Here is a 27,693-nt window from a genome sequence, read left to right on the forward strand (position 1 = left end):
TACCTGAACATTGCATTTGTGGTTCACTTCATGGCAGAGCTCTAATCCTGTAGATGCCCTCTTACTTCTTGGTGTATGCACATAATTGATATTGACATTAGATGGAAACGGGTCAAATGACTGGCACCTTGGCCAGAGAATAGAAGAGTGAAACTCAAATGAGGGAATTCAATCCAAACAAGAGACCAAAATTATACATTACCTGCTTTGTTGGAATTTGCTTTCAAGTCCATTTCTTGTTCTGACAGCTGTACCCTAAATGTCATGAATTCAGCTATTCTTTAAAGACCAGTTTCTAGCTGATGTCAATATGAAGCAGAAGTCTAACAAGAAACTGTCACTTACATGGCAATTGGTTCTGATTATAACCAAATTAAAGAGAGAAAAAAGAATCAAGACGAGGGTACCTGCTTTAAATATCACTTCCATCTCTATATTGGGAAATATAGTGATAATGATATATTTGACTAGTATTAAAATAACGTGAAATTTCTTACTTCTTGGGGAGCCTTCAATTCAGGCTGTCCTCCAGGACAACATCACTGAAAGCTTGTACCCAAGCACAGCTCCATTCGTTTCACTACAAGCCAAATACTGCAGATGCTGGAAGTTTGAAATAAGAACAGAAAATACTAAAAGTAACAGCTGGCCAGGTAGCATCTTTGGAGAGAGAAATGGAGTTAACTTGAAATGTCTTTCAGTGGAATTGAATGAGCCATTAATTTTAGTAGGGCTGGATACCATCAGAAATGTAGTAGCCATTGGTAAAATGCAATAAATCATTTCCCAGATTGATTTAATGTTCTTCTTACCACAGAAACGAATGGAGATGCTCCAAGACAATGCAATCCTTCCACATTCACTAAAGTGTTGGGTAGGAATTGTAGAGATTTGGTAGAGGGAGTTGTTGGAAATACAGGTTTCAATTAAGACAAACAATTAGCATTCTTCTATTGTAAGTAAGGATTCTATACTTCTCCATAAGAGATGGACTGTGTATATTGCACAGAAAGTAACTCTGAGATTTTCTTTCATCTTTCTCTCTTGTAAAATGACAGTTGACTTTTAACCAGACAAAATTAAAGCTAAAGAGAGGAGGGGCTACAGGACAGATCAAAAAAATATACATAGTATCAATCAGAAGAGTAAGTCATCGGGTGGAGATTTCACTCTAGACTAATGTTGCAACTTGGAAAATTCGTTCCTCAAAGCAGGATAGTGTAAAACATCAGGAATAGAATTTGGTATGAGTACAATAAGCATCTTTTTGCTGAAATCACCTGTAGCAGTTTCTAGCCTAATATATACGTCTGCATGTATCAGCTGTGTCAGATATATTTTAATATGCCCAATGTGTCCATTTTTTGTATTTGTTGTCCAAATCAGGCCAAACTGTTCATTGTTTATTTATTTTATTTTCTGAAATCTAAATACCACCAAAACTTTGTTTAACAAAAAACATTTTTCTTTTTCTTATTTTAAGATGGACATTCCTCATATTTGTGCAATGTAATCGCTCTAGCCTGGAATATTTGCAACCAAAGCATTTCTGGATTTTGGAATTTAATGTTAGAATGCCAAACCACAAGTTTATGACCTGTAAAGAAATATCTACCTGTAGTATTAAAACATGCCAAAACAAGTGTTAAGACATAAAAGTGCACATTTTCAAAACTATTTAATTGAAAATATGCCTTGATAAAAAAATGAGAACTGTCAAAAGATTAAATAATATCCTGATTTAACAAGTACAGATATAATAAGCAGTGTCTCTCTGTCCCTCTGTCTCTGTCTCTCTCTCTCCCCCTCTTCCCCCCTCACATAATCATGCAAGCACACAGACATTTCCCACTTTTGGATGCTAGCCTGAAATTCAAAGTCACCTGCTAGGGTAAAATGTTTGTTCAAAAGGCAGACTGGAGAAAAAACACAAAGTTTGAAGCTGCCCTCAGCTTCCCAACTCAGTTGTTGCAGTTTTTCCTCCACTGAACGCATTGGTCAGTCAGCAACTGAATTAGATTTGCCCAACTCAGTCTGCATACAGACATCCTGGACTCATTTGACACTTAGAGTCATAGAATCCCTACAGCACGGAAGAAGGCCATTCGGCCCATTGAAGCACCGACTCTCCAAAGACCATCACACTCCGACTCAACCCCCTACCCAATCCCTGTAACCCTGCATTTCACATGGCTAATCCACCTAGCCTAAACATCACTGGACACTATGGGCAATTTAGCTTGGCCAATCCATCTGACCTGTACATCTTTGGACTGTGGGAGGAACCAGGAGCACCCAGAGGAAATTTGCAATTAAACATGTTACCAAAGGTTGAAGAGCTGTTGGGTGCATTGTCTGCTTCAGCAGCAGTAACCCAATGGGTTCCAAGGCTGTTTTAGTGGCGCTAACAGTGAGTAAGAGAATTGTGGGACCTGCTGAAAAAAATTTCAAGACAACTATTATTGTAGATGTCAAGAGTTCCAGACTAGAGAGGTTACAATGTAGTTGTTTACTGAGCATACATTTCTTTCCCAAATAAAAATTAATTACTTTTTGGTAAGTAATTGGTCAGAGCTTTCCCGATGTCTTAGTTGGAATGTGCACCATGGGATATAATACAGTCATATATGCAGAAAGATTCCAGATTTTATTCCTAATTTCTGGTGGTTCAAATCTTCTGCATCAGGGCATAACAAGGCTGCTGCAACCAGATACGTGGTTCTGAGCTGGGGAAAGAGATTTAAAAGATCAAATGGATTATTCCTGTTTAGTGTTATCCATAATTTCTATTAGAACATATTGGGACATTAGTTGTGAGGCATGATTAGTCTCTATAATTTAATGTTTCCTGACACCCAAACTGTTTGAGTTTACATAATGAGAATGGTTAATTGAGTAAAATGCCACAGGCTGTTGATGCAAAAGTCAATCCTCACATGTAAAAAAAAGAAAAACAAAACATCAACTGAAAATAATTGCTTATAGAAAGACAATCATCACCAGACCACAGTTGTACACTTGCTGAAAGCCACTGGGCACAATGGAGTAACCAAGAAGAGGCAGGGGAGGAAAATAAGCTTGGAGAAACCTAGACATAAGATCTTTGTATAGAGCACAAAGAATTTTTTAAATTGAAGCATAAAACATCGAGCATGCGGGTGGAGATGGAAATGGATGCTGTTCTTTCACTTCTAGAATCTTGGTTCAAATCCAGTTCATACTTATGATGAAAATTTCCCATCTGTTACTTCAGAGTCTTCCACGAATTTAGTTTCGGCAATCTTAATAAAATTTATACTAGGCACAAAGTAATAAGAGGCAAGTCATTTGACTCAATCAGTCCATGTCAATGTTATTACTCCAATTGAGCCTCCCCTTGTCTTTGCTCATCAAAACTATCAACAAAACCTTGTATTTCATTTTTCCTCAACTGGTTATCTAACCTCTTATTAAGTGTGTCTGTACTGTTCACTTCAACCACTCTCTGTGCTAAAGAGTTTCACATTCTCATTTCTGTTTGTATCATATATGTAGTTGTGGTCATTTGGTATGGAAGTTTTCTGAATTCTCCTATTGGATTTCTTAATCATTTATGTTAAAAGCTTCTAGTTGTGCTTTCCCCACAAGGAGGAATATGTCCCGTACACACACTATCAAAATCTTTTATAATTTTAAAGACCTCTAATTGGCTATTCCTTTTCCTTTATTCTCCACAAGAAAAGAAACCGCATAGTAATCCTTCCCTTACATTTTTCATATCATCCTTGTAAATCTGCCCTGCTCCCTCTCAAACATCTCCGTAATTCTTTTACAAAATGGTGGAAAAAACTAAGAATTAGAAAAGTGACACTGGTTCAGAAACAGTTATGCTCAGAAGATGGGACTGAGGCATATTGTTAGGGCAGAGTTGAGGGTGTTTTACTTTATACTTACCAAACGCTAAAACTGATGGCAGGAACTGGGAAAAAGTTCCATTCAACATTGCTAATGATATTTTTCTTTAAAAATACAAAGTTCACTAAATAAATGAAAGGAAAAAATAATGAACGTGTGAATTAGTTATATAAAAGGTCTTGTGTTTTACATATTTATTATACAACCTAAATCATTCTTCAGAATGTGAAAGTATAAACAAAACAGAATAGAGATTTCCTTCTATTTTCACTTCGATAACCAAACCTCTCTCCTGGGACAGCCACTGGGACTGTATATGCAGGTTAGAACATAAGAACATAAGAACTAGGAGCAGGAGTAGGCCATCTGGCCCCTCGAGCCTGCCCCGCCATTTAGTAAGATCATGGCTGATCTTTTTGAGACTCAGCTCCACTTACCCGCCCATTCACCATAACTCTTAAATTCCTTTACTGTTCAAAAATTTATCTAGCCTTGCCTTAAAAACATTCAGCGAGGTAGCTTCAACCGCTTCACTGGGCAGGGAATTCCACAGATTCACAACCCTTTGGGTGAAGAAGTTCCTCCTGAACTCAATCCTACATCTGCTTCCCTTTATTTTGAGGCGATGCCCTCTAGTCCTAGTTTCACCTGCTAGCGGAAACAACCTCCCTGCCTCCACCTTATCTATTCCCTTCATAATCTTATATGTTTCTATAAGATCTCCCGTCATTCTTCTGAATTCCAATGAGTGTAATCCCAGTCTACTCAGTCTCTCCTCATAATCCAACCCTCTCAACTCTGGAATCAACCGAGTGAATCTCCTCTGCACCCCCTCCAGTGCTAGTATATCTCTTCTCAAGTAAGGAGACCAAAACTGCACACAGAACTCCAGGTGTGGCCTCACCAGGACCCTATACAACTGCAGCATAGCCTCCCTGTTTTTAAACTCCATCCCTCGAGCAATGGCAGACAAAATTCCATTTGCCTTTTCAATCACCTGCTGCACCTGCAATCCTACTTTTAGCGATTCATGCACAAGGACACCCAAGTCCCTCTGCGCAGCAGCGTGCTGCAATTTATTACCATTTAAAACAAAGTCCATTTTGCTGTTATTCCTACCAAAATGGATGACCTCACACTTATCAACATTGTACTCCATCTGCCAGACCTTTGCCCACTCACTTAGACTATCTGTATCCCTCTGCAGACTTTCAGTGTCTTCTGCACACTTTGCTCTACCACTCACCTTAGTGTCATCTGCAAATTTTGACACACCATACTTAGTCCCCAACTCCAAATCGTCCACATAAATTGTAAACAGTTGCGGTCCCAACACTGATCCCTGAGGCACACTACTAGCCACTGACCACCAACCAGGAAAACACCCATTTACCCCTACTCTTTGCTTTCTACTGGTCAACCAATCCTCTATCCATGCCAATACATTACCTCTAATACCGTGCAACTTTATCTTATGTAGCACTCTTTGGTGTGGCACCTTGTCAAATGCCTTCTGGAAATCCAGATACACCACATCCACAGGTTCCCCATAAGGGGCAGGATTAGGCAACCAAAAAGGAAAAGGGAGCGGCAATAAGATGAGGGTAGCTGCCAACATTCATGATGTTCCTCTAGCAATTACCCTCTCTCAGACTTCTGGACTTGCTTATTTAGACTACTTCATCCTAGCAAGTACCAGAGCAGTAATCTTAAATGAACAGCCAAGTTAAGTGCAGTTTCATCTTAGAAGTTAGACATCAACGCATGTTCCAGATTATCTCTGAGCAATTCCATGGAAGACCCATTAGGCTAAAGTAAACATGAAGTTAATAAATTTTCTACAAATAAAATTATAATAACATTGCAAATAAAGATTTTAATGAACACATTCACACTATTTAAGACAATTTTGTTTGCTAAGTCAAAGTCTTCGCTAAAAGTTATAATTAAACATTTTAAACAAGAAGATGTTTTGATATATTACCACAGATTAGGTCTTAATGATTGTATATCATAATAGCTTGGTGTGTATTGATTCACCTTATTAAAGTTTATGGAATTCTCCCCTCTAGAAACTCAGTTATTCTCTTCCCTCCTCTCTGCCTTTTGCTGTAGGAGGACTGTTTGGCACTTCTACATGATAGAACTGTAAAGGATTATAGCACAGAAGAAAGTCATTTGGACCATTTCCTCTGTGCTGCTCTTCCTTAAGCTTGAGAAATGTCATCCTCCGAAGGAGCATTTAATTTTTTCTTGATTGACTACAGAGTGTTTATTTTCGGTGCTTGACCTAAAAAGCCATTCTATCATGTGTAGACACTTCAGTGAGCTACCAGTAGGCTAGTAGCCTTTGTGAAACCATAATCCTCCAAGAGTAGCTGCCTTGAGGGGAAGTGAGGAAAACAGAGGTAGAAAATGTTAAAGAGATAGTAGGAACTGCTGATGCTGGAGAATCTGAGACAACAAGGTGTAGAACTGGATGAACACAGCAGACCAAGCAGCATCAGAGGAGCAGGAAAGCTAACATTTCAGGTCTAGACCCTTCTTCAGAAATTGGGGAGGAGAAGGGGATTCTGAAATAAATAGGGAGAAAGGGGGAAGCGGATAGAAGATGTATAAAGGAGAAGATAGGTGGAGAGGAGGCAGACAGGTCAAGGAAGCGGGGTTGGAGCCAGTAAAGGTGAGTGTAGGTAGGGAGTTAGGGAGGGGATAGGTCGGTCCAGGGAGGACGGACAGGTCAAGGAGGCGGAATGAGGTTAGTAGGTAGGAGATGGGGGTGGGGCTTGAGGTGGGAGGAGTGGATAGGTGGGAGGACAGGTTAGGGAGGCGGGTACGAGCTGGGCTGGTTTTGGGATGCGGTCGAGGGAGGGGAGATTTTGAAGCTTGTGAAGTCCACATTGATACTATTGGGCTGCAGGGTTCCCAAGCGAAATATGAGATGCTGTTGCTGCAACCTTTGGGCGGCATCGTTGTGGCACTGCAGGAGGCCCAGGATGGACATGTCGTCCAAGGAGTGGGAGGGGGAGTTGAAATGGTTCGCAACTGGGAAGTGCAGTTGTTTGGTGCGAACCGAGCGTAGCCACCCAAAGGTTGCAGGAACAGCATCTCATATTTCGCTTGGGAACCCTGCAGCCCAATGGTATCAATGTGAACTTCACAAGCTTCAAAATCTCCACTCCCCCGACCGCATCCCAAAACCAGTCCAGCTCGTCCCCGCCTCCCTAACCTGTCCTCCCACCTATCCCTTCCTCCCACCTCAAGCCCCACCCCCATCTCCTACCTACTAGCCTCATTCTGCCTCCTTGACCTGTCCGTCCTCCCTGTACCGACCTATCCCCTCCCTAACTCCCCACCTACACTCACCTTTACTGGCTCCAACCCCGCCTCCTTGACCTGTCTGTCTCTTCTCCACCTATCTTCTCCTTTATCCATCTTCTATCCACCTCCCCCTTTCTCCCTATTTATTTCAGAATTCCGTTCCCCTCCCCCATTTCTGAAGAAGGGTCGAGGCCCGAAACATCAGCCTTCCTGCTCCTCTGATGCTGCTTGGCCTGCTGTGTTCATCCAGTTCTACACTTTGTTGTCTTAGAAAATGTTAAAGCAGTCTTTGTTTGCTATTGCTATGCCAGCAAGAAAAACGATGGGTGTACATTAAAGGAAATCAACTGGATTTCCTGCTGTTGATCACCAGTATTCTATGGTGCAAGGTACTTGTGTGTGAACATTAGGGTAAGGCAGAATCAAGCTCAACTGAGATGTCTAAAATGTCTTTTATTTTGGAGATCTACATCATAGGCTCACATTGTGAAAGTAAGGAACCCAAGTTGAAATCAGATGGCCATTACCTCAGGGCAGCAGTGGAGAAATTAATTGGAATGTTTGGCAGCTTGTTATCCTGAAATCAAATGACCATTTTTCCTGGCTTTCTTGCAAACTTCCAAAAATGAATATTGAATAAATTCAAAGCATCAACAGCTGAATAGTAATTCATGAATTGATAATTGTATATAAAATCCCTAATGTGCTTGTGTGTCATTATCAAGTTAACATCTTTGCTAAAGTGATGGACTGAATAATGCCATACAGATGCATAATTCTTGTCTGTTGTTGTAAGTGACATCTTACAAGTCTATAAAATTGCATTTTTAAAATTGTCATCATTTATGAGATTGTCAAATAGTACTGGAGAGCTGCTGATTCCTATGGGGATATACCCAATCCAGGTTTTGGAATCTTAAGGAAACTAAGGGGATAAAGCATGGGGAAGTTACAAAACAAAGTTAACCTGATACAAGGTATCTTGTCATAGATGGTGCCGCACTTTGAGCCGGGCCAGCTCTGAACAACTCAGTAACATCTTTATATACATGCTTATGTTTGTTTCAGTAATCATAACTCTGTCATTCCTTCAGAACATACTGTTGTGTAGCAATTTGCTGAATGATATTTGTAAGGTTTATAAATTGTGTATTTTTATATGATAATATCTTATGATACACCTGACTTTCCTGATCTGGCAACCTGGGCCCAAGTGGCCTAAGATTCAAATTAGCTCCACATTTTGGAAATGCTAGGCTAACGTTATAATTTTGACATTATGTTGAATGGTTAGAGTATTGGATTTCTTGAACATTTTGATTTTAAAAAATATTTTGTTGTTCAATTTCAGAAAAAAAATCAGTTATTTTGCTTTTCAATTTTTTTAGCCCATTTGAAATCAAAGAACATAAAATATTAGCCACAGTTAGCATAATCTCTTATTTTTGTTTAATTATTACACCTTTAAATTTTAATTTATCTGGTCATTTTATGGTAATTTTCTATCCTTATGCCCTGTCTCAACCTCCACATGTAATGGGCCTCTCCAGTAACACTCCATTGTGTCTACTTGGACACATGCGAGATTGGGTTGGCTAACCCTTTGATTTTCCCTCTATCACTTTCTGATATGGTAGCCTGGATGAAATAATTCTTATAAATTTTCTAAATTGCACGAGGTTGGTAGAGGATAACTTGGCTGAATTGAAAAATAATGAATATGCTTTTTTAATATTTTGTTTAAAATTAGATTTTTAAGAGTTTTAAGTTCTTTCTCCAAGACATTTTCACACTTCTCTGTTCTTGGGTTTCTGTGTGACAAGTGCCGTCTGCAGCTGAGAGTACTAATGTGTGAGTTCCCAACAGACCTTAGTATCTGCCTGTGTTGCACTAAAACCTGCTGTGAGGAGGTAAGGAAATGTACTGGGGTGGGAGCAATTCTCCTTCGCATTTCTCCTGTGCTGAGGAACCCCTCTGCACTGAAATATGATTAAGTTTGGACAGCTGGAGATGGGCAGAGTGAATCTCGCTCAACAACCCTCAGCATTCAGTAACAATGTATGTTACAGAAGCAGTGGAAAAATAAACTTTTGAAGATGGCAGTTAGTTGATATTAATTAACACGGTGATGGTAATATCAAATAGAGATCACATGAGTGGCTCCACCTAAGGTTCATCTAACAAAACATTGGTTCGAAAAAAAGGTAGTTCTACCACACTCCAGAATCCAATACTCAAACCTTGAAGATAACTTAGTAGTCTTGAATATTAAGTGATAAAGTTATCTGAATTTTCTCCCAAGAGGCAATATTGATTTTAAGTCAAATTTTCAGCAAGTTTGAAAACAGAAATTAACCAGGACAGTCATGAATGCAGAATCCCAGAATGTGTACACTTCATCTGGTGTTTAGTAACAAAGAGCATGCTTCTGAATTGTGACACTTTTTCCACATGTCTGAACAGTACAGAGAGGGTAAGACCCCCTTCCCCTAGGACCTCAATGTACTACAATGATGCCTGCACTCAAATGTAAGTATTCATGCAGGTGCAGATTACAAATGAAACAGAAAATCTAGTTTCCCCCTAAAAATCCAGATAACTCACTTCTTGACCACTTTTGTAATTTTTCAAAGTATTTATTAAATGTAACATACAGTCCAGATTTGACAGATCACAGTACATCTCGGTATTGCCTGAGTGTAAGTCCCACCTTTGTGTTTCTTGAAACTTTGAAAATAATTCTAAGCAAAATATTTGCAGTATAGGTTTATAAAATAAAATAATGTCTTGTACATAAGTGTATTTATAATGTATATTTTATATTTTTTTTAGTTATTTTGATGTAAATGTATTTGGATTGCAAAATCACAAATTATTTTGAAAACTATGTTTGTATGTTAAATGTACAATAATATAGATTATGTGCAACTAGGTTAGTTCATTGATGTTTAATTTCTGAGCTCTGTGTTTGTATCCAATACAAATAGTTTTGTTTGCTGACTGAAATGAATTCAGGTCATTTTCAAATAGGGCCACTAACTCTTTAGTTGTAGCAACTTTGATCTTGTGATAACTGGTCTCCAATCATTTCACCCCACTCTCCATCCATTGGCCCTCAACCACCACAATACCCTTGCTATGTTATCTTTGTGAAAAATGAACAGATTCTTCATTACTCAAATAATGAAAAGAAAATGGAGGAGTTATATAATTTTGTTTTAATACCCCAATATTTTTTCTTCCACATTGTTCAAAGCAGTGCCCTGACTAAATCTAGTTGCCTATAAATTAGAAGGCTTGTTTTCTATGCCAGAAATTCCAAACCATGCTTCATATCGGAACAAAATTCTGGTGTGATGATAGTTGCAGCCATGAAAGGAATATTTGCATTATGGTCTGTTTGACTGTTAATCAGCCTTCAAATCCATCCATTACTTCGTACACTTCTCTAATAGAAGAATGTAAAGATATGGAAACAACAATAAGAAGAAGTTGATTTGGTCTCCAGAAGAGATGAAGAAAGTTTTGTCTCTTTTTTCAAAAAAGTCCACAAGCTCCATTTGTGAGAGGTTCAAAGTTCATTCCCGTGGTCTGTAGGGAAGATTGAATCCTTATTATATGATAGAGTCGACATATTTAGATATATGGTTGAAATCTTGGAAATGATTATTCAGTGTATGATTGAAGATATATATTCTGGCCACATCTGAGGATTAATACAGGATTCATCACTGGGGGCATGGATATCGAGAGGAAAATTGTGATTCTCTTGCAACGTCCAGTGTCACGCAGTAGACCTGGATATACATAGTGAAGGCCATTATACAATAATGTTTGTAGTTCCAATTAATTCAACTGATTAATCTGATAATGTTCTCTGTGGTTCATTATTTGGTTTGAAGCACCCATTTTTTAAACTTTCAACTCTGTGAGTAAAGTTGAATTCCATCACTTCCTTTTCCCATTGTGAAACCTCTAGCTGTTGTTCAAATTCACTTGTGGAGCAGCAGAACAGATATCACATACCATATCCCTGATGTAGTAGCACTGGGAATGAAATCAAATGGCATTTTTAAAAGGAATTGAGTTGGTGTTTCCTTATTTTAATTTGAACTTATTTTGTGTTCATCTGACTTAATGTGTTTTCATGATGTACTTTTCTTACTATGGACCACAGTTACTAAAAGTAATGGACCTAATTTATATGGAGCTAACAGCTGAGTTCCCTATGGTGAAATTGCCTCAGATATTATCATATTACTTAAATATTACTTATTATTTAACTATTATTTTGAGAATTTGGTTTCCACAAAAGCTGCATGACAGTTTGGACAAAATTTTACCAACCCTCATGAGAGTAGGAGTAGATAAGGGGGAACTGGTTAAAAGGCATAGACCCATGTTCACCCAGTTCCTTGAAGTCGTCCCAGCAATTTTGTGAGATATAGAGGTAGGATGGATCATGAGTGAATAATCAAAAAAACTATGATAGTACAATCTGCCACCTTGTGATTCTGACATATACTTCAGTTTATCACTATTAAATGAAAAATCCTGATTCAATCGGGAGTGGACATGAGCAGATGACACTAACATAGGTGGGAAGGCAAGTAGTGAGGATAACACAGAGTCCACAGAGGGATCATCATGCTCATTGGGTAGTGCACTGAACTCGAGTTCTGCTATTCCTGGAGTCATTACAAAACTTTTGTGATCCACAGTGTTGTTAGGGAGGGAGTTCCAGGATTCTGACCCAGCGGCAATGAAGGAACGGTGATATATTTTCAAGTCAGGATGGTGAATGGCCTAGCAGGGAAGTTGCAGGTGGTGGTGTTCCCACGTACTGCTGTTCTTGTCCTCCTCGGTGGAAATGGCCATGGGGTTGGAAGATGTTGTTGAAGGATCTCTAGCGAATTTCTGCAGCTCATCTTGTGAATAGTGATCATCAGTGGTGGAGTGACTGACAGTTTATTTGTGGATGTGATACTAATCAAGAATTCTGTTGATGATAGGCATCCATGAGGTGCTACGGGCTAATTTGAACTGCTAAATCTATTCCGATGCTATTCCATTTTGCATTGTCTTGGTATTATTGTATTATATCATAATTGAACAGTGTGTGCCAAAACTCAGCTCCACTATTCAACAAGCCCTCACAAATGTAGAAATACCCAATTAAGTCATCAATGTGATCAATTACCTGACTGCTATTGATGACAAAATCAAAACACACCGGGCTGTATCATTAACAGGGAAATTTATTTTCTTGTAAACAAACTTACTTACTCTTTAACAAATGGCAGAGACTAAAAGAACACATCCAGAATGATGTAACTTAAACAGTAACTCTTTAGAACTGCAGTCTCTCACACTTACCTTCATAAGACAGACAAAAGACATACAGTTTGACATAAATGTTATGGGTGTAAAAATATGGACAGGTAAACAAACGAATTCTGTAGATCAAAGCCCAGACCAATGTAGTGAGTTCCTTCTCACAGTTCTTTTAGTTTTAAAAAAGATGACACAATGCAGAGTCATGATCATTCTTCGACTGGATGACTGTTCATGTGGACTTAGGTCTTTTCTTGTGTTAGAATTCCTTATTTTTAGAGTCCTTAGGTTTTCGGTCTTTTCACATGTGCAGAAAGAAGCGAGAGAGAAAGATATTTTCCATTTACCAGCTCTGGATGTCTCTCGCTGTACTCTACTTGCAGACCTGTAACAATATTGTTGGACCAATCGAGAGCACTCATCAGGCAGTTTTACCTTAACTGAAAGACCTCGATGTCACGGTATCTCATAATGTAACAACCTCACATCTCCAAAAGCAACATTGTCTTGTACAGCTAGAACTGTAAATCACACAATCCAACTTGGCTTTCAAGTTGAAAAACTCAGCTGGTATTTTATCTGTATAGCATTGAATATTCCACTCCAGTTTATGTTTCAAAAAGAAAATATGTGCTCCCATACAATTGCCAAACAATTGGCAGGTTTCTTCACTGTTGGACTGGAACTTTATCTCCACAAGGACTGTTCAGTGATCACTGCTGCAAAATGTCATGGACAAATGCATCTGCAACAGGTAAGTTAGTGAGGACAAGGTCAAATAGGTTCTTCCCTCATATTGATTTTCTCACCACCTGATTTGGTTCCAATTTGGCAGATATGTCGTACAGAACTCCATCAGCTTGGTCAACAGTGGTGCTACTGAGCTACTATTGATGATGGATGTTGAAGGCCTTGTAAAGCTTTAGTTTTGTGCTTTGGGCTTTAGTTCATTTACAATAAATAAATTCATGGGTTTAAAGAAGTCAAAGAGAGACACATTTCAAAGTATAACTCTATCATTAAAACTTGTGTTGTAAAACCCTTTGTGCGTTGTTATATAGAATCTGCACATCAAGATGTTGAAAATGTAATGTAGGTGGAGTGTAGAGCATTTTTGGTTCTTACAATATAACGCTTGATTGTACAAATGTTCATGTTAGTTTATTCTCTTTTACAAATATACAGTGCATTAATGGTATACTGATTGCACTAGGTGATGGTACCCATTGAGGAAATCAAAATGGATTACAAATCAACTCGTTTTAAAATTCATATCCATAAATTAGTTGTAGATAGGCAGTGGTAAAACTGTGCATAATTTTTGTACATTTATGATAGATTTTATCTAGATTTCAATTGATTTCTTGTCCTTACTTATCTAAACTGTAAAATGCAGAGTATCACAAAGCAAATAAAATCTGGTGTCTGCCATGTTAGTTGATTTCACCTAGGGTGGCCTTTGTATCTCTGGGATAGGAAAAGACAAAAGAAAAAGCTATGAACTAATTATACAAAACGATATCTAAGTATGCCATCATTCCCTCTATGAAGTAACAGATAACAAGGAACCTGTAAACGACACCTTGAACTTTGCTCTTGCAATGTTATGAATTCCACATAAATCACTCCATGCAAACTGCGAGAGATTTTCAATGGAACTATCTCCAATATTGTATAATTTAGTTCTTCATGTAAAATTACAGCAAGCTGGTATATGATGCATGAAATTATTTCTTTTTAATCTCTCATTTTGTTCAGTTTTCTCATTAATGTTCATCAGTTCAGTTTTATTACTTGCATTTTAATTTCTCACTGGTTGACTTTGCAGGTGGAAATGGAGTAATGTTTAAGGTTAATGAAGGATGTCAGTCAGGTTTTGAAGCAGCTCTTCAGATCAACCCAATTTCCTCCTCCAGATCTCATCCCTGTAAATTCTCCCCCGTATGTACAAATAAGTGAGCACAAATTGAGCTGTGCTTACTGACGTTCTGCTTGGCTGTTAACACCTGCGTGAGCAATAACTTTTGTGGCACCATTAGATAACTTGCCCTGTAGTGAAAGAATATTTTATCTCCAGTATGATCATGAGTGGGAGCAGCTTCTTATTGTGTTACGCGTTTCCAGCCCCTCCTCATAATATGAGCATATTTGCCTATATTTTTCAGTCCTGTGCCAATCCATTAGGCTAGCCTCTTCCCTCTAAGTTGAGACATCATTTTTGATTGAATGCAAAAGCCTTTATTCTGAACTTAATCATGTATTATCTGACCCTTAGGTAAATGGAGTTGACACTGTAAAAATGTTCTATTTCAGTTCCATAACGTAGTAAGCACAGTAAACTAAGTTCGCCATGAATTGATAACCAAGGCATTTGGATGCAGCTATGTAATCTTGTTATTGATGCATTGTGCAGCCTTTGGTTGATCCATATGCTGTGTTAGATCAATTGCTCTCACATTACTGAAAAAATCAATGTAGGAAAATGGAAAAGAGGGAGGGACAGAGTTTAAAAAAAAATAAATTTGCTCTTCCAGTTCCCTGCCTTGCAAAGCAGCTCATGTTGAACTCTGTACATTTAACTGATTGCATGCTGCATGGAATGTGCTGGATTTCATTTGCACTCTGGTAAGTAAGTATGGCACTGAGTATGTTAACAATCTCAGCTGCATCTTCACTTTTCTGTTTTTTGTTCATCACAGTTTTATGCTTTCTGCTTTTCATGGTTCAGTTTTAAGCTTAATAAATCTAAATAAGAATAGAAACAGAAATATTACAGCACAGAAAAAGCCATTTAGTGCATCGTGTCTACACCAGCTGAACAAACAACCACCTATTCTAATCCCACTTTCCAGATCTGATCCATAGCCTTACAGGTTACAGTGCTCCAGGTGCAGGTCCAGATTCCTCCTAAATGAGTTGAGGGTTCCTGCCTGACTAGTGAACTACAATAAATACCCTTTGGATGAAAATGTTTTTCCTCATGTCCCCTCTAAGCCTTCTACTGGTCACCTCAATTCTGTTTGACCGGGACCTTTCCACTGGGGGAAACAGGCCTTCCCTATCTCCTCGATCCAAGCCACTTATTATTTTGTACACAGCCTCCTGTATTCTAAGGAAAACACCCTAGTCTATCCATCTTTCCTTGCAGCTACAATTTTTAAACTATGGCAACATTCTTGTATAACTCCTGTGTAGTTTGTTAGAGCTATAGGAACATAGGAATGGAGTAGGCTATTAGCTCATCGAGCCTATCACACCATTCAGAATGATCATGGCTGATTGAACATTTTACTTCAATGCGTTTTACCCATTCCCATCCCAGCAAAATCCTACACCACTGGTAATCAGAAATCTATCAATTTCTACCTTAAACTGAGCCTCCACATTTCTCCTCATTTCAGACTCAAGTGGCACTCTCCTTATTTTTAAACTGTGGCCCCGATTGTAAACTCCCCAGCCGTACGAAACAACTTACCTGCATCCTAACGGTCCCTGTCTATCGTTCATTCTTCAGAACTCCAGAGAATGCAGACCCAGTGGTGCAGTGATGGTGCCCCTACCTCTGAGCTAGATGGCCTGTGTTCAAGTCTCATCTGCCCCAGAGATGTGTCATAACACATCCGAACAGGTTGATATAAAAAGAAAGTTCACCACAGGGGATAGGGTGCATTATTTCCCCCGAAACTAATGATTTCTTATGGTACAGTGGAGGAGTCCCAGCCTACAGATCACAAGGTCAGGGTTCATGCTCCATCTGCTCCAGATGTATGTAATAACATTTCTGAACAGTTTGATTAGAACATATCTACTATGTTCATCAGAGATAGTAGGAACTGCAGATGCTGGAGAATCCGAGACAACAAGGTGCAGGGCTGGATGAACACAGCAGGCCAAGCAGCATCATAGGAGCAGAGAGGCTGACGTATCGGGCCTAGACCCTTCATCAGAAAAGGGGGAGGGGAAGGGGGTTCCGAAATAAATAGGGAGAGAGTGGGAGGCGGATAGAAGATGGATAGAGGAGAGGATAGGTGGAGAGGAAACAAACAGGTCGAAGAGGCGGGGATGGAGCCAGTAAAGGTGAGTGTAGGTGGGGAGTTAGGGAGGGGATAGGTCAGTTCAGGGAGGATGGACAGGTCAAGGGGGCGGGATGAGGTTGGTCGGTAGGAGATGGAGGTGCGGCTTGAGGTGGGAGGAGGGGATAGGTGGGAGGAAGAACAGGTTAGGGAGGCGGGGACGAGCTGGACTGGTTTTGGGATGCGGTAGCGGGAGGGGAGATTTTGAAACTTGTGAAATCCACATTGATACCATTGGGCTGCAGGGTTCCCAAGCGGAATATGAGTTGCTGTTCCTGCAACCTTCGGGTGGCATCGTTGTGGCACTGCAGGAGGCCCAGGATGGACATGTCGTCTGAGGAATGGGAGGGGGAGTTGAAATGGTTTGCGACTGGGAGGTGCAGTTGTTTATTGCGAACCGAGCGTAGGTGTTCTGCAAAGCGGTCCCCGAGCCTCCACTTGGTTTCCCCGATGTAGAGGAAGCCACAACGGGTACAGCGGATGCAGTATACCACATTGGCAGATGTGCAGGTGAACATCTGTCCTTTATCAATTGTGAAAATAATATCTTCAAAAAGCTCCAACAAGTTCATCAAAGATGATTTCCCATTTGCACGTCCTTGCTGCCTGTGCCCAATCAAGTCGTTGTCAACCGGGTGTCGTTTCATCCCATCTTCTATAATAGATTCCAGCATTTCCCCTACTACTGTGCAGAGGACTGTGAAACTTTGCAGAGGAACATAGATACATTGAGTGAGTGGGCAAAGGTCTGGCAGATGGAATACAATGTAAATAAATGTGACGTCATACATCTTGGTAGGAGTAATAGTAAAAAGGATTATTACTTGAATGGTAAAAAGTTGCAGCATGCTGCTATGCAGAGGGACCTGGGTGTCCTTGTGCATGAATCACAGAAGGTAGGTCTGCAGGTACAACAAGTAATTAGGAAGGCAAATGGAATTTTGTCCTTCATTGCTAAAGGGATTGAGATTAAAAGCAGAGAGGTTATTTTGCAGCTGTACAAGGTGCTGGTGAGGCCACACCTGGAGTACTGTGTGCAGTTTTGGTCTCCTTACTTGAGAAAGGATGTACTGGCACTGGAGGGGGTGCAAAGGAGGTTCACTGGGTTGATTCCGGAGTTGAGGTTGGCTTATGAGAAGAGACTGAGTAGATTGGGATTATATTCATTGGAATTCAGAAGTTTGAGGGGGGATCTTATAGAAACATATAAAATTATGAAGGGAATAGATAAGATAGAAGTAGAGAGGATGTTTCCACTGGCCGGTGAAACTAGGACAAGAGGGCATAGCCTCAATATTAGAGGGAGCAGATTTAGGACTGAATTGAGAAGGAACTTCTTCACCCAGAGGGTTGTTAATCTATGGAATTCCTTGCCCAGTGAAGTAGTTGACGTTACTTCAGTAAACGTTTTTAAAGATAAGGTAGATTTTTTTTAAACAATAAAGGAATTAAGGGATACGGTGAGAACGCGGGTAAGTGGATCTGAGTCCACGAAAAGATCAGCCATGATCTTATTGAATGGTGGAGCAGGCTCGAAGGGCCGGACGGCCTACTCCTGCTCCTAGTTCTTATATTATGTTACTGATGTAAGGTTATTAGGTCTGTAGTTCCCTGTCACTCTCTTAACTAGTGGAGTGACATAGGAATATTGGGCTGCCTTCCAATCCACAGTAATCATTCCAGAATCTATAGAATTTTGGAAGATCATCACCAATTCATTGACTATCTCTATAACCACCTCTTTGAACACTCTGGATGTAGATCATTAGGTCCTGGGGATTTATCAACTTTCAGCCCCAATTACTTTCACCAGTACAATCTCCCTACTGATGCTAAATTTCTCAAATTCCTCATTCTTCTGAGCTATTCGTGTCTCTAGTTCTGACAGATTTCTGTTATGTTCTTCAGTGAACGAAGATACAAAGTAATCATTTAGCTTCTGTGCCATTTCTCCATTTCCCATTTCAAATTCTCCTGATTGCCTGTAATGGACACACATTCATTTTAGCCAGATGTTTCCTTTTTGCGTGTCTACAGAAGTTTTGACAGTCTGTTTTCATTTTCTGCTAGATTGCTGTCATTTTCTATTATCCGTTTCATCATCAGCTTCTTGTTTCATCTTTGTATTATGTCCTTTCCCGTAATGTGGTGACCTGAACTGTATACAAAACTTCATCTGTGGCCTAACCAGAGACTTGTATCATTCCACTAAACCCTGCTTTTGTTTTCAATACGTTGCCCAATGATAGAAAGCAACCCATATACTTTAACACCTTATCTAACCGATCTGCCTCCTTCAAGGATCTGTAGGCATGCGCTCCAAGATTTCTCAGTTCTTCTACCCCTCTCTACCCTGCTGTTTATTGTATATTCCCTTGCTTTGTTTGCGTTCCCCACGTGCATAAATTTCCATTTCTCTGGGTTGAAAACCGTGTGCTATTTCTCCGCCAAATCAGTCATACATGGAAATCACCATGCTGTCCACAGCAATCCCGTTCACTAACAACAACACAGATAATTTTGTGATTGTGAAATTTGCAGGCAACATTCTTCCTACGTATAAGCATAAAGCATTAATATATACCAAAGTCAGCAATGAACCCAGCAGTAGCCCTGTGGACTACCATTGAAATTACTTTCCATTTGCAAAAACATCCGTCAACCATTATCCTTTGTTTCCTGTCACGGAACCACTTTTGGTTCCAACTCAAACAGATACCCCTGTATCCCATGGGCTCTATTATTTCTGACCAGTCTGTTTTATGGAACCTTGTCAAGTGCCTGACGAAAATTCATGTCGACAACATCAACTGCACTAGCCTCATAATCCTCGTCAGACATGACATTTCCTAACAAAACAATGTTGAAAAGTATTGATAAATTTCCTCTGAAGGCAGGAAGGCTTTATATTTGGTGTAGCCATTAGTACAGACTATTTTTGCAATTCCAGGTCTTCTAACCCCAATCCCCCCTCAGGTGCGCAGTTAAATAGAAAAATTTTCTTACACTTCTGGAAATTGGGTTCAATTTCAGGCTAACCAATATAGAAAAAATAGCTTATTCTCTCTGGTGGCTGTATATTACCATGTGAAAGTTAATTTAGAAAATCTTTAATCTGTTAGTATTATGTCATTTCCAAATCGACAGGAATAGACCATTCAGCCCTCATGGTCATTACACTCCACATGATTTTCTCCCATCCATTCAGTTAACCACAACAATAGATTTATTTCTGTCTCATGTTTCTCTAACTTCTCTTTAATGTAATTTAAATAATTAACATTGTGATAGTGAATTTGTACCTTCTCTGAATAAAGTAGCTTCTTTGGAATTCCTTATTGTATTTATTAGCAATAATTTTATACTATGGATCTTCGTTCTAGTCCTTAATCAGTAAATGGAAACATCTTCTACATTAATTCCATCGAACTGTGTCATTATTATAAAGATTTGTATCAGATCACACCTCAGCCATTATCATTACCAGAGAAAAGAGTCCCAACCAATTCTTGCCAGGTACAACCTCCCAGAAATGATTAATAAAAATTGATATTTGATCAATTTCCTATTGGACAGAGGTGTAAGTTGCTCAATATTTGCTTCTAATTAACACAAATTTGAGGGAAAAAAAATCACCCTTCAAAGATTGATGTTAGATCGAAAAGAAAGAGGAGACAGATAAAATAGGAATCCACTTAGCGGAGCAGGGAAGGAGTAGCTATCATGTTCAATCCACTTATGGCACGTGATTCAAGAAAGAGAGTTGACAGGGATCTAATGTGAAAGGGAAGAAAATGTTTTAAAGAAGTGAGTTGACTTATGTCCTTCAAGGAGAGAAATGTGCTGTCTGGGATGCTTTTAATCTAGACCTGACAACTTGGCTATTTTCAAAGATGCTAAATCTTAATATCTCTTCCTTAATTATGCTTACCCAATGGAATATTTCATAAATAAACAAACTCTATTGCCACAATTTTATAATGACTATACAGAGCAACAGATGATCCCATTTTTAAGAAAAGTCATTGGTTAAGAGGGGTAAAGGGGTTGAGTTTATTTCTCTTATTAAATATTGAGGTGACCCAATAAAAGTTTTCAAGAATGTGAAGCTAATTAGTAAATGCAAATTGCTCACTATAGAAACCACAGATAGAAGATGAACAAACTGAAAATGAGTTAAAATTAATTCTTCACTGAAAGGGTAATGAGTTATGAGAAAAATCCATTTAAGTGGACAGAACAGAATGGTGCTGAGAAAATTAGACAACCCTTTGGAAGGAGTAAGCTTTGAGATATAATGAGAAAACAGGTAGGTGAAGTCAATCTTTGGAGAAAGAATGATGCTTAAATTTCACTTAAAAACATACAGATTGTTGGTGCTATGAGCTAACTGATTGTGGATATTGCACTGGCTGGTCAATGTGGTAATTTCTATTGTCTTCACAGGAAAGAGCAACAGAAGAACCAGAAACATGGAAAGACAGTGTGGGAGCAACGAATGAATGAGATGAGAAAGCAAAATCTGCTGACCAGTCGGGAGGCTATTTACAATGAATTAGACCCTGATGAGAGGTGGAAAATGGCTTACTCTATGAATATTCGACGTGACATGAAAACACACTTGGATCGGCCTTTGGTTGTTGACCCTCAGGAAAACAGGAACAACAACACTAACAAAACGAGGCCTTCAGAACCCTCACATGATCAACGAAGCAGTCAACAAAGGGCAGAGGAGTTTCTGAGAAAGCAGTGTCGTTACCATGATCAAGCCAATGATCCAAACAAAGAAAGGATAAGTGAAAGAGAAATGGGGGGATTGGAGCAGGGAGACAGGCCCAGGAAGTATCGCAGTAATAGCAAAGAAGGAGAAACAAATCGAGATGGTATTCCTAAAGATGTGGAATACCGTGGAAGAGACCGTGAGGGAAACAATGAAAGGAACACACGGGATGGTGATGGTGAAAGAAATAGAACCAACGAACCCCACCGGCGTCACCAACACAGACCAGGAGTAAGCAAAGAAGGGAGAACTGCTTCACCGAGGACTGAGGGAGACAGAGAGCGCAGACACAGGCCACACCGGCGTAATGCAGAAAGTCATGATGTCAGTGGAGTAGAGGAGGGTGTCAAAAGTGAAAAAAGTGAGAGGCGCTCAAAGCACAGGGAGGGTCCCCGGGGCAACAAGGAAGGGAAAGGAGGTGCGGAAAGTGAAAATCCAGATGGGCCAGAGAAACGCCGTAGGAGCCGTCATAATCAATCCGCTTATGATAATGACACAAAAAAAGAGAGGGATGATAAGGATCCAACAGCAAAGGAAAGGAGACACAAACGAAAGAAGTATGTATTGTTTTAAAGTGATTTAACAAAGCAATTAATTCAGTTCAGGGATGTTCATGGTGTGCATTGCAAAATGCATTGTCAACTCCCTTTATGTTGGCATAATATTGTATATTACATACCTCAGTCTAATTGAGACATAGGAGATGCTGAAGGGGATTGACAAAGTACACAGAGTAGATGTTTCCCCTTGTGGGGCAATCTAGAATGAGAGATCATAGTTTTAGGCTAAAAAGTGGCCGATTTAAAACAGAGATGAGGAGGAATTACTTTTATCAAAGGGTTGTAAATCAGGAATTCACTACTCCAGTGTGTGGTAGACACTGGAACATGGAATAAATTTATGGAGGAGATAGGCAGATTTTTAATTAGCAATGGGTTATAGGATTACGGGATGGGTCGAAATGAAATCAGCCATAATCGTAAGAATGGTGGAGCAGGCACAAGGGGCTGAATTGCCAACTCCTGTTCCCATTTATTTTCTAACGTTAAAAGAGCAGTCTCTCTAGGCAAGATAGCAATCATTGATGCATTCCAAAATAAAACAGTCAAGTATCACAGATGAAGAGTTATGTCAACCTGACTCAATTAGTAAAACTCTGAATCACAAGGCCATGAGTTCAAGTGGCAGTCCAGTTCTTGAATATATAATTTGGGTTGGTGCTCCAGTACTGTACCAAATTAGGGCTTAATTTTATAAGTACCAACCATTGAGTGAGACAGCAAATTTTTCTGGCCATTCTTATGACACAAGTGAATTATACAGTATAGGCTGGAATTTGTACTGATGAATTATTACAATGCATAATGACTGATTTGCAGAATATTCATTGTCTTCTATAATCAGTATGTCAACTTTTGCTCCATGATGGCATGCTTTCCTTTGAGTTAGAGATTGTGGGTGCAAGCCCCACTCCAGAGACTTGAGCAGAAAATGCAGACTGTCACATTCAGGGCAGTACTGAAGAAACATTGTACTTTAGAGGTACTATCTTTCAGATAAGACATAAAACAAAGGCCCCATCTATCCTTGCATGTAAATATAAAAAAATTCTGATTTTGTAAAGGGAAGGACTTATTTCATTGCCTGAGCCAATATTCCTCTTTGAGCAAATGCCTCATAGGCAAGTATCATATTACTGTTTTGGGGAATTTGCTGTGTAAATATTAACTGTCATATTTCCTACATTGTAAGCATGACTCAAAAGTGCTTGATTGGCTGCGAACCACGTTGGGACATGCTGAGGTTGTGAAAGGGCACTATGTAAATGCAAGATTTTATCTTTTTATCTTTTTTTATATCTGTACATCTCTATACAGATATACACATCTGTATTGTCTAATAGTATACATTTATTTTAAAAATCTCACAGGTAAAGAATATATATTGACATAATTTGTACTGATGGTTATAAAATAATTGTAAAATATTCTATAATGTTTAAAATTACATTTAATAGATACTAACAATCATTATGTAATAATTAAGCATACAGTACATACTCACATAAAAACTCTGGATCCCTAATAGAGACTGGATTATTATGAAGTATGTTATTAAATATGTGGGTTATTACATAATGTACAATGACTGTGACATCATATAATACTAATATATTCCCAGTAGTGTTGATAATGGTAAGTTATAAGTTAGGAAGCAAAAGTGCAAACTTGAGCCTCCTGACAAATCTCAGATAGTCTGAACCATCTCATTGAAGTAATACCACTGCATAATCAATCCTAAATATTGTTTGTGGTACTTAACAAAGCAGAACTGAACTGAACTAAATTTACTTTTACCGTGGCTTAGGTGTCAGTAGTGCACACCCTTCAAATTCTCCTCATTTACACTGTAATATTCATCACCGTACGTCCACATCTCCTCCAAGCCTAAAGTTTTTTAAAAGCTGTAGAATTCTCTGAGCTTTATGATTTACTGATGGAAGCAGTCCTCCAGGGAAATATTTCTGGCACAAGATTTACCCAGGTACAGCTTTGGGATTATCGTGGTTCTGACTAACACATAGTTTTATGTCAGTGATTAATGTTAATAGTCGGCAGCACTTAAACAATTTTTTAAATGATTGATGCATTATTTAATTTTTTAAATAATAGGCAACTCCTGCTGTCAGTGCTCCTATCAATTGTCTTTTATGATTGTTCACTGTTTGTAAATGTGAAATTGGTCTTTGTCATGAGAAAAGTTTTCTTTTGTGCGCTATTTACAGAAACAAAATACGCTCCTCGGAAACAGTTCTATGATTTTGCTAATTTTGATTTAAACGAATGAAGAAAGAAAAACTAGCATTCTTGTACTGCCCACTGTGGTTTCAGGATGTCCCAAAACACTTTATGTAATGAAGCAATCTTGAACTATAGCCATTGTTGTAAAATAGAAAATGTGATAACCAAATTGTGCACACTGAGCTCCAAAAAACAATAATTGTTATAGTTTGCTTCTACTTTTTCTCACCTGTAATTCCAATTTGTTATTTAAGAGAAAGCCACGGAAGTGGGCATCCTGCTCCAGGTGGCCCAGCACTTTCTACCACACGACCAGTGCAACAGGATGTGAGCAGGCAGAATGGACAACAGACAGAAGATATAGACAATCTCAGAAACAGCAAGCTGGCAACCCAACCCTCCAATCCCAGGAATACCAATAATACCAAGGATGGCACAAATCCAGCTAACTTTTCCAATCCTGTCAATCTTCATAACCCTGGAAAAATTGGAAACCATACTAACCCTCATAATCCTGGCAACCCATCTAATCCCCACAATGCAATCAATCGTAAGGCCCCAACTACTACACCTGGAAATCCTACCAGTCCTGGGAACCCCAAAAACCCAGAAAACAGCCTTATACTCACCAATCCAACTAACCCAACCAATCCTAACAATCCAGCAAAAAATACTAAGAAGCCTGAACATACAACTATTAATATCCCATTTGCAGATCCATCTTTGCAAGGTAAGACTGTAAGTTGCAAGGTCATTTTATGTAGGTATTTAACATTTTCCTGTTAGATTGGTACCAGTCATGAGAGAGATTTTGTTGATGCACCATATGTCACAAAATAAGAATTGTTCTTTATTAATATATTTATGAAAATGTTAAATTTGGCACAAAAATATAATCCAACCATATCCACAGTTGTAACATCTGAATGATTTTTTTTTCTGTCATGAGAATGAATATTGCATATATTTCAGCTATTGGACTGTATTTTCAAGGAGAAACTCCAGAGAGGTATAAAAGTGGTTGTCAGGATCTAATTTCAGGATTTGTGACCCCATTCTCAGAATTCCTGATTTTCACCAATGCTGTTTAAGGGCTAGTTCGGATTGCAAGCTTGCACCCTACAATCTAGAGCTGGCTGCCTCCATTATGGGGGCAGGTATCTCTTAGCTCTGCATAATATTCATGGAACAGAGTCAGCTTTTAAAGGACTTTTGGTTCACCTTTTAAAGGACTTTTGGTTCACCTTAGAGGTGTCACAAACCATGATCAGAATGAGGGAACCTTTTGAAAGGTAAGTTTTAAAGCTCTTACCCATGCCCTTACCCACCCACCGTGGCCAAACATACTCTCCATGCCAAGCTAAGACACTTCAATGCCCATTCTAAACACTCTCCGTAAAATCATCGACCCTATAGTGACTGTTTAAAATGTTTTTGAAAAGGTTATGCATTCATAAAAAGGGTTGTTACTACAGCCCATTAAAACTGTCAGTCATCAAGACCCTTTAATTAAAACGCCTTTCTCTTATGTAAATAAGTATTGTGAAATTAACAAAATAAACCACAGAGTCAATCTGTTTTCCCTGGCGCTCAACTATTTCTTGGCTGAGAGCCCAGACATCCAACAGGTGAGGGCAAGAGGGCATTAATATTTTTATTAAAACCAGGAGGAAGTCCCAAAGCACTGAAGGCCTTTCAAGTAGTCCGCCTTGGCTCCCTGTTGCTGCCTCTGAATCCTTTCTGGGCGCTGTAGGTCTGACTCTCGTTAGCACCGTCCTTCTCCCAGAACCGTGAAAACTGATTCTTTTCAGGCACTTCTCCAGAAGCGGGTATGCAGTCCATTGTGTATAATCAACATTGAATCCAAACTTAGTTATGCATATCCTGAGCTCCCTTTTAGTAATTGAAAATGTCAAAAACTATTTAAATAGAAAATTCTCAATGATATTCTTGAATAATTTATTATTTGTCTTAGTATTTCTAGCAGGGCCATTTTGCATGCTTATTGTTTCCAAAAGTTACCTAAAGTTTAATACAGCTAAAAATGAGGAAATAGATTTCCCATCAGAATTAGGACCTTGATGTCCTGCAAATGATTAGCGAGTAGTTTCTATTAATATACTAACATTAAAAATAGGATGAAAACAAGAGTTTGAAGTAGAATGTAGTGATTTCTGGTATAGAAAGTAAAGCAGTCTTGAGATGATAAAACCTTCCTGTGACTGCATAATATACCAGTCAACATGAACCTCACACTCAGAGGTCTCAATCTAAATCCAGTGCAAACAGGTGGAATAGAAGTTGGCTTTAAACATTTTGTATCATGTGAAAGATCTTGTGATTCATACACTGTTAGCCTCCAGTTTTGCTTCAGGAATAACAGGTATTTGAGAACACATTCAGGTCGCACGATAGTGCATTAAATAGGACAAATGGTTGAAGAGGTAGATCTAAAAGCTAATGAGAAAAGCTTTTCAGGTGGTCTATCTCGACTAAATATTGCTAGCCAGAACATTGACGGAATTATTCATGAATTAGAGACATTTTTAACCTCATCTTTGAAATGTCATTATTTTGTGTTGAAATTCTAATCTTTGGCTTTGACTGTTTGTAAGCTAGAAATTGAACCTGAGAATTGCTGAAAAAAAGACAGATTTTGTCAAAGTTTTTCATCTTGCACTCACCAGGACAACTGCCAGGCTTTCAAACCAGACAGATTGACTCTGATTGGTCAAGGTATTGCCCTGAGAAATGAACCAGCAAATCTGTTGCCTAGATTTTTGAGACGAGCAGTTAACAGATAATTGTTGTTAGCTGGTGCATTTTCTATGGAAATACCTCTACCAATCAGAGTCCAATCATAGTCCAATTGCCAATGAATCAACACTCTCTTATAAAGTATACATGCTGCTTTTCCTCTCTATTGCTATTTTTGTGCATTGTCCTGAGGGTGCAAGACAAAAAGTTTTGACAAAATGTTTTTTTCCAGCAATATTAGGTTAGAAACGTTTAAGTTCTGTACCACCAGGCAAGCGTTTATAAGTTAGAAACCATCCATTTCCAGTCAATTTAGGAATTAAGCTTGAGTGTGACATTGCTTTGTGACATTCATACTCAATTAAATACAGTAACAATCACTCATTGTTATAGAGAATACCAGTAAGGTTGTTGACTTCTCGCCGAGCTGGCTTCCTTTTGTTCAGGCGTCACCGTGCTAGGTGACATCATTAGTGAAGCCTCCGATGAAGCGAATGTTTGTCTATGTGAAAAAAGCACACCAATCAACATCCCACTAGCCAGAGAAACAGTGGCCACATTACTAGAGGAAACAGCAACGCAGACCAGCAGCTCCATCAGCAAGGACAACATACTTAAATTACTAGACCACTGCCTCACCACACACATCGTCTTTAATGGTCAGATGTACAAACACATTAACGGTACACCAATGGGGTCAGCCATCTCGGGACTCATTGCAGAAGCAGTCATGCAA

General features: G+C 39.0%; 1 protein-coding gene across 1 annotated transcript in view; it reads left to right on the forward strand.

Moving 5' to 3' along the window:
- Nucleotides 1-27,693, forward strand: part of LOC109912552 (voltage-dependent P/Q-type calcium channel subunit alpha-1A-like) — a 547,201-nt gene that overhangs the window by 308,211 nt on the left and 211,297 nt on the right. The window contains exons 20-21 of the mRNA XM_048617794.1: nt 21,066-21,956; nt 24,455-24,930. Coding sequence (XP_048473751.1) covers nt 21,066-21,956; nt 24,455-24,930 — 1,367 coding nt within the window. The remainder of the gene's footprint in view (nt 1-21,065; nt 21,957-24,454; nt 24,931-27,693) is intronic.

Source organism: Rhincodon typus, chromosome 38, assembly GCF_021869965.1.
Source record: "Rhincodon typus isolate 14 chromosome 38, sRhiTyp1.1, whole genome shotgun sequence".
Classification (NCBI taxonomy): domain Eukaryota; kingdom Metazoa; phylum Chordata; class Chondrichthyes; order Orectolobiformes; family Rhincodontidae; genus Rhincodon; species Rhincodon typus.